This window comes from Canis lupus, chromosome 14 (genome assembly GCF_048164855.1).
Source record: "Canis lupus baileyi chromosome 14, mCanLup2.hap1, whole genome shotgun sequence".
Classification (NCBI taxonomy): domain Eukaryota; kingdom Metazoa; phylum Chordata; class Mammalia; order Carnivora; family Canidae; genus Canis; species Canis lupus.
Genome location: NC_132851.1, coordinates 60,252,977 through 60,267,725, shown reverse-complemented (window position 1 = coordinate 60,267,725; position 14,749 = coordinate 60,252,977). Strand labels below are relative to the sequence as shown.

General features: G+C 37.8%; 1 protein-coding gene and 1 long non-coding RNA gene across 10 annotated transcripts in view; one reads left to right on the top strand and one right to left on the bottom strand.

Moving 5' to 3' along the window:
* STAP1 (signal transducing adaptor family member 1) overlaps window positions 1–14,749 on the bottom strand; it is a 57,107-nt gene that overhangs the window by 32,529 nt on the left and 9,829 nt on the right. For 8 of the 9 annotated variants that reach the window (XM_072775233.1, XM_072775239.1, XM_072775236.1 and 5 more), the window contains one exon: window positions 4,304–4,375. In XM_072775233.1, coding sequence (XP_072631334.1) covers window positions 4,304–4,375 — 72 coding nt within the window. Of the gene's footprint in view, window positions 1–4,303; window positions 4,376–5,835; window positions 5,861–14,749 lie in introns of those variants that run through there. The other variant, XM_072775238.1, reaches the window with a different exon arrangement.
* LOC140604152 (uncharacterized) lies at window positions 1,633–3,601 on the top strand. Its single transcript, XR_012007179.1, has 3 exons — window positions 1,633–1,762; window positions 2,438–2,536; window positions 3,354–3,601. It is a non-coding gene; the product is annotated as an uncharacterized lncRNA (long non-coding RNA).

The window sequence follows — 14,749 nt, the reverse complement described above, 5'->3', positions numbered from 1 at the left end:
CACTATGCTCTCGAGGTAATTTACATCTTCATTTCTGTTTGTACTGTACCTTCCCAATTCAGCAAGGTCACATTGATAGGTTGAAATCAGCTATGGTGGGAGTATTTACATCATGGAAATTGGCAAACCTCACAAATTAGGGCTTGATTTACTTTAAAATTGTTAATAATTTTTAACAATTGTTAAAACTTTTTACAATTACTTTACAATTGTCAGTTGTCCTAGAGGCCAGCAATTTATTTTTTTCTGCAAAGGCTAGATAGTAAATGCTTCTGGCTTTGTGGACCACACAGGGTCTCTGTTGCAAATTCTTGTTGTTGTTGTTGTTGTTGTTATTTTAATACACACTTTAAAAATGTCAAAAAAATATTTTTAGCTGATAGACTGTACAAAATCAGGCCACAGGCAAAATTTGACTCAAGGGCCACAGTTTGCTGGACTCTGATTGAGACATAAGAAAGTAAAGGAGAAAATGTTAATAATACAGATGAAATTTTAAAGTCTGTTTTGTCTGAAACTTTTTCATTGTTAACAGAACAAAAGATTGACAAAATATTCTTCATTAATTCAAAAACTCTTGTTACTCCACAAAGATCTTGCCCCATCATTGAAAAATAGGTGAAGTTCTGATATGCATAAGTATTGCTTTGCTTTCCTCTTATTCATTGATGTAAACAAAAATATCAGCCAATATTTGTGTGAAATGTCATATTTAATGACAATACATTTATTAGGGAAATGGCAGATTGGACAACTCCATTTATCAAATCATGATTGAACTGCAAACATAGTTGCCTGTGGATCCGAGTTCAGAAAAATCAGTGAAAATAGTCTGTGAGAATCATTTGCTTATATGGAAATTACAATAAAGAATATTGTGTATTCTATTTTTTTAACTGTGTGCTACACATTCCTTATATCAGTCATGTTTATAATAAACTTATGTACATATATTCATACATATAATTCTTTCCAGAATGCCGTTGTTCGATGCTTATTATGTGCCACTGGTTATGAGGATCCTATTAAGAAATTCCTATCTTATCCCAGTACAATAAAAATATTTCTTCTGAACGATTGTTATATATGGACTGGTCTGTACTCAACTGACCAGACTTGCTTTTTAGTATTAGATCAGAACCACCTCCAGTAACTGTAGTAGAGTTTTCATCATAATTTTTTTTTCCTGAATTAGCCTCATTCTTGACTTCTTTTTATTTTCCTCTGTTTTGCCCAATATAACTTATTTTTGCCATGTTATTTTATGTCTCCTTATTTTATTTTTCTGAATAAAGTAAGGCATAAAAATAAGTAAATTTTTTTCCAGACTGATTCCTATATTGATGAAGTTGAGGGCAATTTGGGTTGACCTATTTATTTTCAATGAAGAAAGAGCAGTTAAAAATGGAAGGAAAAGTATAAGAGAAACAGGACAGAATTTCAAATTACACAGAATCTTTTTCTGATAGATTGTCTAGATCAAGCTAAGTGAATTTTACTGAGACAAAGAAGGAAGCAACAGAGGAAGAGGTGGCCAAATTAGATAGCCATAAACTGATCTATTGATTAGAAGAAAGGAAGTTATATCTTTTTTTTTTTTTTAATTTTAGTGTTGAAAAGAGCCTTAAAGGTCATCTGTTTAATCTACTGCCATCTGATGTTTGAATCTCCTTCAGAGTATCCCCCCATATAGCCATCCTGTCTGTACTGGAGTATCTCAAACAACATGAAACTCATGCCTCCTATGCCACGCTGCCTGCTAGTAAGCATTTCCTCATATTAAGCCATGGTTTTTCCTCCAGAGAATTTCCAACCATTAGTCCAGTCCCCTTTCTCTGCAGGAACATGAAACAAATTCATGGACTCTTTCACATGACTCCTGATGGCCTTTCAAATGTTTAAAAGCAGCTTAAAATTCTTTCCTCCTATCAGCTGAGTATCACCAGTTCTCACCTATCCTATCTCTGTGCTTTCTCCTGACATTTTCAGCCAAAACATTTCCTAAAGCTTGCACTCTCTTAACAAAATTGGTAGATGGACAATTCTGCAGTATTTCATTGTAATGGTCTTCTTGGCATAATGGTTAAGAATGCTAGCTCAGGATCAAGATCTGGATGATACCCCTTTAATTAACTGCTTAATCTTGTACAATTTCTGCATCCTGAAACTTGACTACAGTGATGATTAAAATAGTACCCACTCCGCGGAGTTGTTATGAGAACTAGATGACATATTACATATAAAATACTTGAATCCTTACTCAGTGTCAGCTGCTCTCTTCAGTCCTTGCATTCACTATCATCTCATTTAATCCTTTTGCTGAGCTCATGACCTGGGCTACTCTTTTCATCCTAATTTTAGAGATGTGAAAATAAGCATGTTGGGCAAGATCTTTCATGTGGTATTCTAGGTTTATTTCTATCCCTTCACCACACAGTGCTCTGTACCAGAAGACAGACCGAGGAGGACAACATCAAGGACCCTCTTACCCTCTGACTTCCCATTGGGTTGGACTCTGGTCAGAAGACCGAGGAGGGTGAGCTATTTATCATCCTATGCGATCGTTTCCTCAGTCAGAGATCATACCCTCTCAACACACTCATCTTTGTACACCTCCCTTCACGGTTCTCCCACTTTTTCTTCCTCTCCTGGGCTTTATAGTGTGGGCATCGTGACTAGCCTCCGAGTTCCGTTCGCCCCCTTGTGGTTTTCCTACATCCTGCCCACCACTTTGAATATAGCATCTTCATGAAACTTTCTTCAAAAATGCCCATTTTGAGGGGTGCCTGGCTGGCTCAGTTGGTAGAGCGTGAACTCTTCACCTTGGGGTTTCGAGCCCCACATTGGGTGTAGAGATTATTTAAAAATAAAATCTTTAAAAAAAATGCCCAACTGGAGACGTCATCTGTTTCCTGCCAGACTGAGACACAGAGAGCTTGGGTGACTAGCCCCAGAGCCCACAGTTAACAGGGGCAGGACCAGCATAAGCCCCCTGGAGAGCTGGCTGCAGGCACTAAGCTGGGCTGCCTCCCGCCAGGTGGTCAGACAGCAATAACTGCACTCTCCCCTACGTGACTGTACAAGGTACAAGCTGGGGCTTCAACAGCTTTGCTCACAGCAGTAGGAAGCTGGAAGGCACAACAGAGGAATTAGTTTTGTTAAAATTATTATGGTATCTGGGGACATCTTTATACAAATCTTGTCTATCCAGAACTCTGGATCATTTTAAGTTTGTGGTTTTCTCTTTTCTTTTTTTTTTTTTAATGACTTCTGGTTAGTTTACCACTAATGGTACCAAAGTGCCTGCAGATAGAATACATCACAAAGGCTCTTTTTTCCATTTCTTTCATTAGGTCTGGACATGTAATAATGATGTGCTAAGAACTGTGGGCTACTACATCCATGGACCAAAATGTTTATATTTAAACAAGTGACTAGATCATAATATCCCCTATGGGCATAGCAAGGTAGGCAAGCATTTGGCATGAAAATACATTTTATTTGTGGAAAAAACTGAAATACACAGTTGTCAATGTTTGTGGGAAGTTGAAATATAAGTCAATTATTTGAGATGAATACTAATAAATAAATCTCAGAATCTATTGTTATTCTCATGCTTAAGCTCTTAGAAGTCCTTTTTTACTTATGTTTTTGTCTCCCTATAGGAAAATCAAATGGTGACATATTTTATATTACAAGGCCTTGGGGGTCATCTATTTCCTTTCAGATCATAACTGCATGCTACAACAAGATAAAAAGATGGGGGGAAATTAAGGCTATTTCATGGCTTTAAACAAGTTGTATCCAGGTATCTGGCTAAAATTTTCAGATTTTGGGGTGCCTCGGTGGCTCAGTTGGCTAAGCTTCTGCCTTCAGCTCAGGTCATGATCTCAGAGCCCTGGGCTCCCTGCTCAGCGAGAGGTCTGCTTCTCCCTCTCACTCTGCCCCTTCCCCTGCTTGTGCCCTCTCTTTCTCTTTCTCTCTCCCTCCCTCTCAAATAAATGAATAAATAAAATCTTCAAAGAAATAAAATTTTCACATTTCAGCTAAGCTTCTATTATTGGGATCAGAAAGAAAAAACGCAAAGACATGAGTTTATGCCTTCTCTTAGGTGCCATGGAAATTTTACTGTGAATCTTATAGGTCTTATAGCTGATAGCCCCCACAGACATAATGTTCTTATTTGAATTACTTTGACTAGAATATCTTTACTCTCGGAAGACAGAAAACCCCAAATGAATAAAACTATTGACAAGTCTATATTAGGAAAAAATGAATCAGCTGAATATGTTTAACTACTTACTTTTGGGCTTTTTTTGTCAGAATAAAAGAAAAGCGTAGTTCCTCTCAACTCTGTCCAATAATGTTTATATTCCTGTGGGAAATAAATTATAAGCATTATTTCATTGGTCTAAATTCAACTAGTTTCCTATTAATATTTTTCCTTATAACTTTCTTAATTGCTGTTGGATATAAGGTTCCTTTTTTTTTTAATTTTTTTTATTTATTTATGATAGTCACACAGAGAGAGAGAGAGGCAGAGACACAGGCAGAGGGAGAAGCAGGCTCCATGCACCGGGAGCCTGACGTGGGATTCGATCCCGGGTCTCTAGGATCGCGCCCTGGGCCAAAGGCAGGCGCTAAACCGCTGCGCCACCCAGGGATCCCAAGATTCCTTTTTATCTTGAGATAAATCACCTAATTTTACGGCTTAATTTTGCATCTAACTCGATCACATCCTTCACAAATTTATCTTAGTATAAGGTGAGAGGTAAGGATGTAATTTGATTTGTGTTTAAATAGATAATTTTTCTAAACTTTCCCCATTGATTTAAGATACTTGACTTTTTTGTAGGTTTCAGTGGAAGCTTGCACCTGTAAGAGGGCTCATTTAAGGGACCAGGATAGGACAAGCATTAAATATCTACATTGAATGGCTTGGTGAATGTAAAGCACTTAGCAGTGTACATGGCTCATAGTTTCAGTTCTAGAAACAGTATATGTTTATATAAATAAAGGCAATGTGAACAGTTCATAGTCATAAAAATAATTTCACATCATCAGAGCTAAACTTTGAAGTCTGAATTTCATTCATGTGGTGAACATTTCATTATTGCTGCATTATTATGGGGCTATGGAAATACAACTCTTTAGTTTAAAAAATTTAAATAACCTAGTCTCATTTCACTCAAGCGAAAGTTTATTTAAATGAGAGGAAATTACATTTTATATGAAGACTGGCTCTATTACTGAAGAATGGCAAAGGGGTTTTGAGAATAAAATCCTTCCACATCTATAGACCTTCATAACCAGCTGTTTCCAAAAGTATGTTTTTTAAAAATTCCAGTTTCATAGACATGTTGGTCATTCCTTCCTTTAGGGTTTAATAAGCTCAATTTTTATGCCATGTTGGATTATCTTGACTTATATTAAGGCTTAATAAAAGAGAATTACATGACTTCTTTTGCTTATGAAATGTGAAGACACTTTTATATATTATGGTATTTTGTGTCTCTTTAAATGCTGACATATCGTTTGTCCTTTTTTTTGACCAGCAAAATAAAATGTTTGTCACCTCTTCAGAATTTATATATTTCTTTTCTCAAATAATGGCAATTCTATAACCCATCTTGTTTTTATTTGTCTTGGCTTCCCGGAAGCTCAAGATTAAATTCATTTTGAATTACAACAACCATCTTTCCCATGTTCTTAGTAAAACTATTTTCTCCCTTTTTCTTCATGACTGATAAGATGCTATTTTAGTTAGCTTCTACTGTGTAACAAGCCACCCTAAAACTTAGTGGACTAAAATAGCAAATGTTTTCTATTTCTCACCATTCTGTGGCTGGCAGATGATTATTTTGAGTATACTTCACTGTGACTGGTCTAGGGTGGCCTCACTCACTTGCCTGGGGTCTTAGCTGGGATTGCAGAACTGAGAGGAATGTATTGGCCTTTGTTCCCCACTTTCTGGCATAGAGATCTTAAAACTCTTGGAACTTCCTGAGTGACAGGAGTGTTGTTGTTATTCATAATGAGTCCCTTTACTTATTTTTTTAACGATTTTTAATTAATTAATTAATTTATTAATTTATTTATTTATGATAGTCACAGAGAGAGAGAGAGAGAGGCAGAGGGAGAAGCAAGCTCCATGCACCGGGAGCCCGACGTGGGATTCGATCCCGGGTCTCCAGGATCGCTCCCTGGGCCAAAGGCAGGCGCCAAACCACTGCGCCACCCAGGGATCCCTAATGAGTCCCTTTAATACTTGAATTTGTACTAATGAGGTGACTTAGGATGGTACCCCTGGATAGCTTCAGGATAGGTCTGGTGGCCAGAAGAACAACTGATTAATGGGTTGGAATTTTCAGCCCCACCCACCCACCTCTAGGGAAAAAGGGAGGTGGACTGGGAGATTTAGGTTTCATAAAAACTCTTGAACAATGTGATTTGAGGAGATTTCTAATTAGTGGGCTCTCTGCTCAGCAGGGAATCTGCTTCTCCCTTTCTCTCTGTAAATTTGTTCTCTCTCTCTCTTTTTGTCTCTCTCTCTGTCTCGCATGCATGTGCTCTTTCAAGTAAAGAAAGAAAAAAATATTTATTATTTTAGAGAGAGAGAATGCTGGCAGGGGGAGGGATAGAGGGAGAGGAAGAGAAGGAATCCCAAGGAGACTCCCCACCAAGCCCAGAGCCCGACACAGGGCTCCCTCCATCTTCCGACCTTGAGATCATGACCTGAGCCAAAATCAAGAGTTGGATGTTTAACGGAATAGGCCATGCAAGTGCCCTGGGAATTCGTGATGTCTAGTGAGTTGGTCACAAGTATGGGAGGCCTGGGATTTACAGTTGGTGACTGAAGTGGAGGGCTGTCTCGTGGGACTGAGCCCTTAAGTTAGCTATGGAGTCTGCACTACATCTGGATAGTTTCAAAACGGAGCTGAATTGTTGAACACCCTCTCGGTGTCCAGAGAATCAGAGAAGTGGGTGGTGGTGGTGGAAAACCCCCCATTGAGACAACTGGAGTCTCACTCCATAGGGTCTTGTTTCCAGTCGGGTAGCCTAGACTTATTCACATGCTGGTAGAAGGATTCCCAGGAACAGGAGAGAGCCAGACCCCACGTGCGAGTACTTTCTAATCTGCTTTTGTCACATTTACCAAAGCATGACACAGTCCAGATTTCAAGGGGTAGAAAAATAAATTCAATCTCTTTATGGAAGAGCAGAACAGTCACATTTCAAAGGGAAATGCATACAGTGCGGCTTGAACAAATCAGTAGTATTACTGTAGCAGTCTACCTCAGGGGCAGAGCTGGAACGTGGGTCAAGTTCCTTTGTCCAAGCCCAGTGGTCTTTCCACTCCATCCTACCTCCTAATTGACAGCTGGCTATAATGCACCATAAGGAACCTGCTGATGCCTCCTGAGCCAAGAACAAATTAACATAGAAAAGACCAATTCAAAAGGGCATAGGATTGAAGGATCAGCCAATAGATGACCCCCAAAGGAGCAATTATGAAATTAGGCAAAGTGATTCTTCTTCTTGTCTGAAATCCAGATGCCCAATGTTTATCTAATGCATCTCAGAGTCAAGCAGTTTAAAAAGGCCAGAGAACAAACCTTGCTTTCCACCCCATCAGAAATCTTTTCTTTCCCTCTTTGCACATATGATACAAAGTGCTTGTTACTGGCATTGCAATAGTGCACTGCCTTGTTTCTCTGCTGCCCTCTGACACACTCTGATCTATCTAGCACAGTGCAGGACAGTGAATTATCCCCTCCCCAGATGGATGAGTTAGGAGGACAATATATTCAACTCAACTCCTTTCTGTCGTCTCTGGGCTCAGCCTACTGGAAGAGAATATTTTGCTCTCGTCCTGCCATGGGGCAAAGGGTCTCCAAGAGGAGCAAGTTTGTGGTTCTTTTTCTTTTTTAAAGATTGATTGATTGAGTGAGTGATTGAGTGAGTGATTCATGAAAGACACAGAGAAAGAAGCAGAGGGAGAAGCAGGCTCCCTGTAGGGAGCCTGACATGGGACTTGACCCCAGGACCCTAGGATCATGACCTGAGCCAAAGGCAGACGTTCAACCACTGAGCCACCCAGGTGCCCCAAGCTTGTGGTTCAAAACTGGGTCAGGAAGTGACTCAAGGTAGCTCAAGCCTACTTAAATCTGGGATAAAGTGTTAGCATTGTTTGGGTCATAAATATAAACATATTTATATCGATATCGATAGATTTTTTTGATGATAAAAATGCCTAACTGTTCTTTGTGGGATTCCTCTGTCTTAATTTTTAGCTGTTTTCATACTTGGGAGACAAAAAAATCCCCATAAATAGATATAAAAATGTACAAAGCAGGGGAAGTGGGAGTAACTGCTAATGGGGTTTCTTTTTAGCATGATGGAAATGTTGAACTAAATTGTGATAATGTACAATTTTGTGAATGTATTAAAAGCACTGAGTTATAAAGATGATGATGATGATGACGATGATGATGACTACTACTACCGTGGCTCCTGTATGAGAGTGCACTGTTAAGGGGCCAAGGATAGAGGGAGACCCCAGACCTCTGCTCTTGCTTCTTATTTAAGGATTAAATGGAATAATACTGTATGTAAAGTACACAGAACCTGGGGCATAGCAAGTGTTTCATAAATGTTAGTCACTTAAAAAAAAAGCATTGCCTGATCACTCATATTATTAACAGGTACTTAGCATTTTTCATTATTTATTTGATATTTTTGCACATGGTGATGTGTATGTGTATGACAGTGGTGTCATCTAAAAAAATCTCCCAAATAGGGATGCCTCGGTGGCTCAGTGGTTGAGCGTCTGCTTTTGGCTCAGGGTATTATCCCCAGGGGTCCTGGGATCGAGTCTCACATCAGGTTCCCTGCATGGAGCCTGCTTCTCCTTCTGCCTGTGTCTCTGCCTCTCTCTCTCTCTCTCTCTCTCTCTCTCTCACTCTGTGTGTGTCTCATGAACAAATAAATAAAAACTTTTAAAAAATAAAATAAAAATAAAAATCAATTAAAAATCTTCCAAATAGAACTTTTTCAGTGGGATTCTGTATGAGAAGGGGAGGATATTTTGTGAGTCAGAATAATGAAACCCATTGCCGTTCACAAATATTATGAAACGGTGCTTTCATGTTGTCTTAAATAGAGAAATAAAAAAATTAATTGAGAAATTTGGCTTGAGAAGTTGCTAATATATCCTGTCTCTATGATTAGGCAGATGTTCTGTAAAAACCATGAGAGCATCTAGGTACTCTGTTCAAAAATACTTGAATTTTCTCAGGTTTGTCTTTTGATTAATAATAAAACAATTCAAATTTGAGGAGGGAAGCTTTTCTTTAATCATATCTATTCTTAAGGCCTCACATTCTGCTCTGCTGGTAAGCCTCTGCAATGCAAGGAGCAAGCCAAAGCTACACTATATTTTGGACCTACAATTGGGTGAGGGAGAGTGAGAAGAGATCAGAATGCAGGCATTTTAGTGATTGTGGCGTTTTACTGGTGTATGGCATCTAAGATCAGGTTCAAACTGGAGATTCTATCATTCTTGGAGGAAAAGAAAGCAAGAGAAAACGAAGTCAAAGTGTACTCTGTTGATTGTCTTCATTAGCCTCATGAACTGCCCTAAGACAGAAAAATTAAAATCACCAATAGCCAGTTTTTTTCTGTATGTACATCCATCTGTGCTTCTAACAAAAATTACAGAAGTGTTCAATCATGAGAGAATGATATGAACTGAGTAGAATTAACCAGGGAAAAATAAGGATTTTACTGGTTGGGCCCCTGGGTGGCTAAGTCATTTAAGCATCTGACTCTTGGTGTAAGGTCAGGTCGTGATCTCAGGGTCATGGGACGAGCCTTGCAGAGGGCTCCATGCTCAGCAGGAGTTGGCTTGTCCCTCTCCCTCCTCCTCTGCTTGGTCCTTCAGCTCTTACAGGCTCGTGCTCTCTCTCAAATAAAGAAAATCTTTAAAAATAATGAAAGCTTACAAAAAAGAGTTTTGCTGGTAAACAAACCAAACATAGATTCATGTGAAAGACTAAAGAGAGTTTATTAAGTGGCGGAAGAACAAAGCTCTGAGTTGAGAGTAAAAGCAGCCTGGAGAAAAAGAAAGATTTCAAATAGCAATAGGTCCTGTGAACTCCTACCACAGCCCCACAGCCACAAACCTAACAGATCAAACTTGTATTCAGAATGCAGAGATCACAGTCTTGATTTAGTTTCTGATAAGCTCTTTTGAACATACCAGTATAATCTGAGTCATCTATAAATACAATGTCAATAATCAGTCCCTAGGTATATATTTATATCTATAGAGATATGCAAATATTTTAAAATTAATTTCAAAGAATACGTTTTTGAATGAAATGCATTTAGCACAGTTTTTTTTTTATGTTTTAGCAATCATTTGTGTTGAATTTCTGAAGGAACTGAAATAGGATTTTGAGTTTATCACTAGCTTCATAATTATTAGCTGACCTTGTATTTAGAGTTTAAGGTCACTATCTCATTTTTATTCAATTAAACAAATATTTTTGAAAATCTACTGAGTTTACTATTGATCTCAAGATGATAAAGTTTCTTTTTTTAAGACTTTATTTATTTATTCATGAGAGACACAGAGAGAGAGATGCAGAGGCACACACAGAGGGAGAAGCAGGCTCCATGCAGGGAGCCCAATGTGAGACTCGATCGTGGAACTCCAGGATCATGCCTGGGGCTGAAGGTGGTGCTAAACCACTGAGCCACCCGGGCTGCCTGATGATAAGAGTTTCTAGTGATTAGGTATCCCTAACCTTTGGAAGCCCACAATCAAATGGAATTAGTTTAGTTTGAGAGGCAGCATGATGTTAAATGCTTTGTAATGAAATTCAGTCTAGGCTCCTTAATGGATGAGGAACCTTGAACATAACCTTCGTGCTACAACTTACTCGTCTATGAAGTGAATAAAATGTCCACCCCGAAGAAGTGGAATACCGTGGATACTGTGAGGATCAGAGCAACAGGACATTAGGAGCCTAGCATAGTATCTATCATACGTCAATACCCATTATTATATAGTCCATATGATCATCACAGCAATCCATTCAGTTATGCAAAGGAGTAATAATCTATTTTACAAAAGAGGAAACAGATGAAAAGATCTACAGGAACTGTCCAACTTGCATATTTGGACTGATATTTGTATCTCCTGGCTCTCTAGTGCTCTTTCTTATTGATGTAACTAGTAAAAATGGGTTATAATGTTAAGTTACTCTCTATCCTCTGTCCCTAATAAAAAGTTCTGATTCTTTTTTTTCTGTGAGCAAGTAAAATACCTTTGTGCAATGTAGGATGCTGTATAGTGGCTCCAAGGTGGGGCACATAAACTCCAGAGGCGTGCAAGATAATTCCATTGGGGAAGAAAGTTTTAGGATACCTAACTAGGGCAGCCCCCGTGGCTCAGCGGTTTAGTGCCACCGTCAGCCCAGGGCGTGATCCTGGAGACCTTGGATTGGGTCCTTGCGGGGAGCTTGCTTCTCCCTCTGCCAGTGTCTCTACCTCTCTCTCTCTCTCTGTGGGTTTCTTGTGGATAAATAAATAAAATCTTTAAAAAAAAAAAAGGATATCTAATTATATTTCATTTATCTTTCTTAATTCCTTTTCTGTATATATTAAGCAATTTTCTTGAAGTATTAGTACAAGAATACACATATATAATTTCTAAATAAATTAATAATCTTATATTGAAGATCTGTCCTTGAAAATGTTTTCTTGAAAGGAGTGTGTTATTTAAAAAAATTTGGAGGTTACTGGCACAACGGAGATAGCCCTAAAATTTTTCTTAATGAGTTAGTGGCAATTAGAGGGACTAGTCAGAGAGATGTTATTCTGATACTATTATGGGGACAACATTCTAATGTTCAGGGTAATAAGAAGACATATTATACATGTTGTTTTTGATTTCAGCGTATCACAGATTGAATAAACTATGAGATATTGCCCAAGCTCTCTCTTATATTCTTTCCAACAGTTCCAGGAAATTGAGACTTATCCCCACATGCAAGAACTGTGTTTTCATCGGTTTCTTAATAGCTCTTATTATCAAATAAATCTTCTGGATCAATCCAAAATTTTATTGCTGTGGTTTAAGTAAGTAAGTCTTCCCACATCATCCTTTCCACGACGATTATGTATTTTAAATGGATTCTTGACCTGGGATCCATGGACTTTCTGGAATTGCATCTAAAATGGTGTCTGTTGGCACCTTTTCCTGGGGGCAAAGTTCCTTAAATTCTTAAAAGTGCCCCTGTCACAAAACAGCTAAGAAGGACCTAAATGTGTGATCTCTGTTATATCTTCTTTAGCTTAAATGTTATGAATTTCTTCAGCAAAGACCCTTACTTAAGGTTTTTGTTTTTGTTTTTAAGATTTTATTATTCATGAGAGACACACAGGCGGAGACATAGGCAGAGGGAGAAGCAGGCTCCCTGAGGGGAGCCGGAGGCAGGACTCTATCCCAGGACCCCTGGATCATGACCTGAGCAAAGGCAGAAGCTCAACCACTGAGTCAGTCACCCACGTGCTCCCTTACTCAACATTCTGCAGAGCAACCCAACTTCCTCTAGCCCATTTTCTTTAAAGACAACCCTTTTATGTACCCCAGGCTCACCCTCACTTTCAATGGTTCCCTGGCACTTTGCTGCTGCTTGCCTAGGAATCCCAGTATTTTCCTTAGCTTTTTCTCCCGGCTTCTATCCTCTACCATTGGAGCCCTATGGCTCTCCTTTGAGCCATATTACTGGTTGACCCTTGAACAACGTGGGAGGTCAGGGACGCTAACCCTCCTGTCCAGCTGAAATTGTGTATCACTTTTGACTCCAGAAAAATATAACTACTAATAGCCACTGTTGATTAGAAGCCTTGCCAGTGGGAGGCCTGGATGGCTCAGCAGTTGAGCGTCTGCCTTCAGCTCAGGCTGTGATCCCAGAGTCCTGGGATCTGGTCCCACATCCCACATCAGGCTCCTCGCAGGGAGCCTGCATCTCCCTCTGCCTATGTCTGTCTCTCGTGAAAAAATAAAATCTTAAAAAAAAATAAAAAAGCTTTGCCAGTAACACAGTTGTTTATCACATACTTTGTATGTTCTATGTATTATATATTGTATCTTTAAATGGAGTAAGCTAGAGAAAAGAAAATGTTATTGAGAAAATCATCAGGAAGGAAAAGTACATATGCAGCACTGTACTGTATTTATCAAAAAAGAAAAAATCCAAGTGTAAGTGGACCCTTGCTGTTTAATGGTCAGCTGTACTTATGGACTCAAAACTGATTTTACTATGTTAATAAGAATATGAAAATAATGAAATGGAAGGAGAATGAATCTAACCTTTTGTGTAAGCCAGGTATTTTATGTTATCTTTGAAATCCTTGAAACCCCCTATAAGGAAACATTACTGTCATTTTCTTGCTCTCTTCTCCTTGACAAACAAGTAAAAGATACATTGCTATGAATTCAAGTGGAAAAACAAGCAAATTTCATCAGAAATATTTATACCTATAGTTTATTCTTTCCATTTCAAAACATGTTCTCTAAGAAAAGGTAGAGTAGCAATCAGGTAAAGAAGTCATCACCCCTTACTATAAACTAAGCTTCTTGAAGGGACTTTGTGTTATATTCTTAGAAGTCAGTTTGAGGCTTGGTACATAGGAGACACATGATAAACAGTGCTTGAATGAATAATTTAATTGAGCACCTGCTGTGTCCCGGGCATAGTACCTTGTGTGGTGAGTCGTATTATTCCCCTTTTAATAATTTGAGAAAATTAAATCTCAAGGAGATATAATAACTTGTACAAGATCACAAGCTGTTTAAGTGACAAAACCATTAGGTAAAGACATGTTTTACTGATTGTCTAAAATCCTTGTTCTTTCTGCTAACCACACCAATGGAATTTCTTTCAATATTTTTTTAAACCCTGATATCAGAAATAGTTATTACGAACACTTTGATAAACATTTAATGAATAACCAAATTTAAATTAGAAATTAGAAATTTTGTTTTCCCAAGTCCCCTTTCCCGGCTAAGTGTAACAATGTGGCTAACCTGTTGTGACAAGATAAAATTCACTTTAGAAACACACTGGAGGAATGAAAAAATATTCTAATGTAACTGCCAATTTTACTAATACATGCTTAACACCCATAACAGTATAAACTACTACATCTTTGCAAAAACCTTGAATGTGCTATTACAGATATTTTCACAAACACAATTTTTCTGTTAATAAATCTTCAGAAAAATATACATTATCATTATTAAACATTTCTATGACGTTCTTGAAACAGTTTTTTTCTACTATTTAACTATTAAAATTTCATAAAATTGACCTAAATTATTTCTTTTTTCGTTAATAACAGGCTCTTTCATGTTTCTCTCATTAAACAGTTTTTTTCTACTATTTAACTGTTAAAATTTCATAACTAAATTATTTTTTAAAAATTTTTTTAATTATTTCTTTTTTCATTAATAACAGGCTCTTTCATGTTTATTTCTCTCATTAATTTCAAATTCTCCATAATTGGTATTTTAAAGGCACTGATTTTAACTAATTGTAAGTTTTCATTTTTACAATTAAAAAATATGAATTGCTTTTTGAATTTTCTTACAGTGAATGTATTTATGTAGCTTAGTGTACATATTACCCATACTGCACCCACATATTACCTTTTCAAGTCACTATCTTAATGTTTT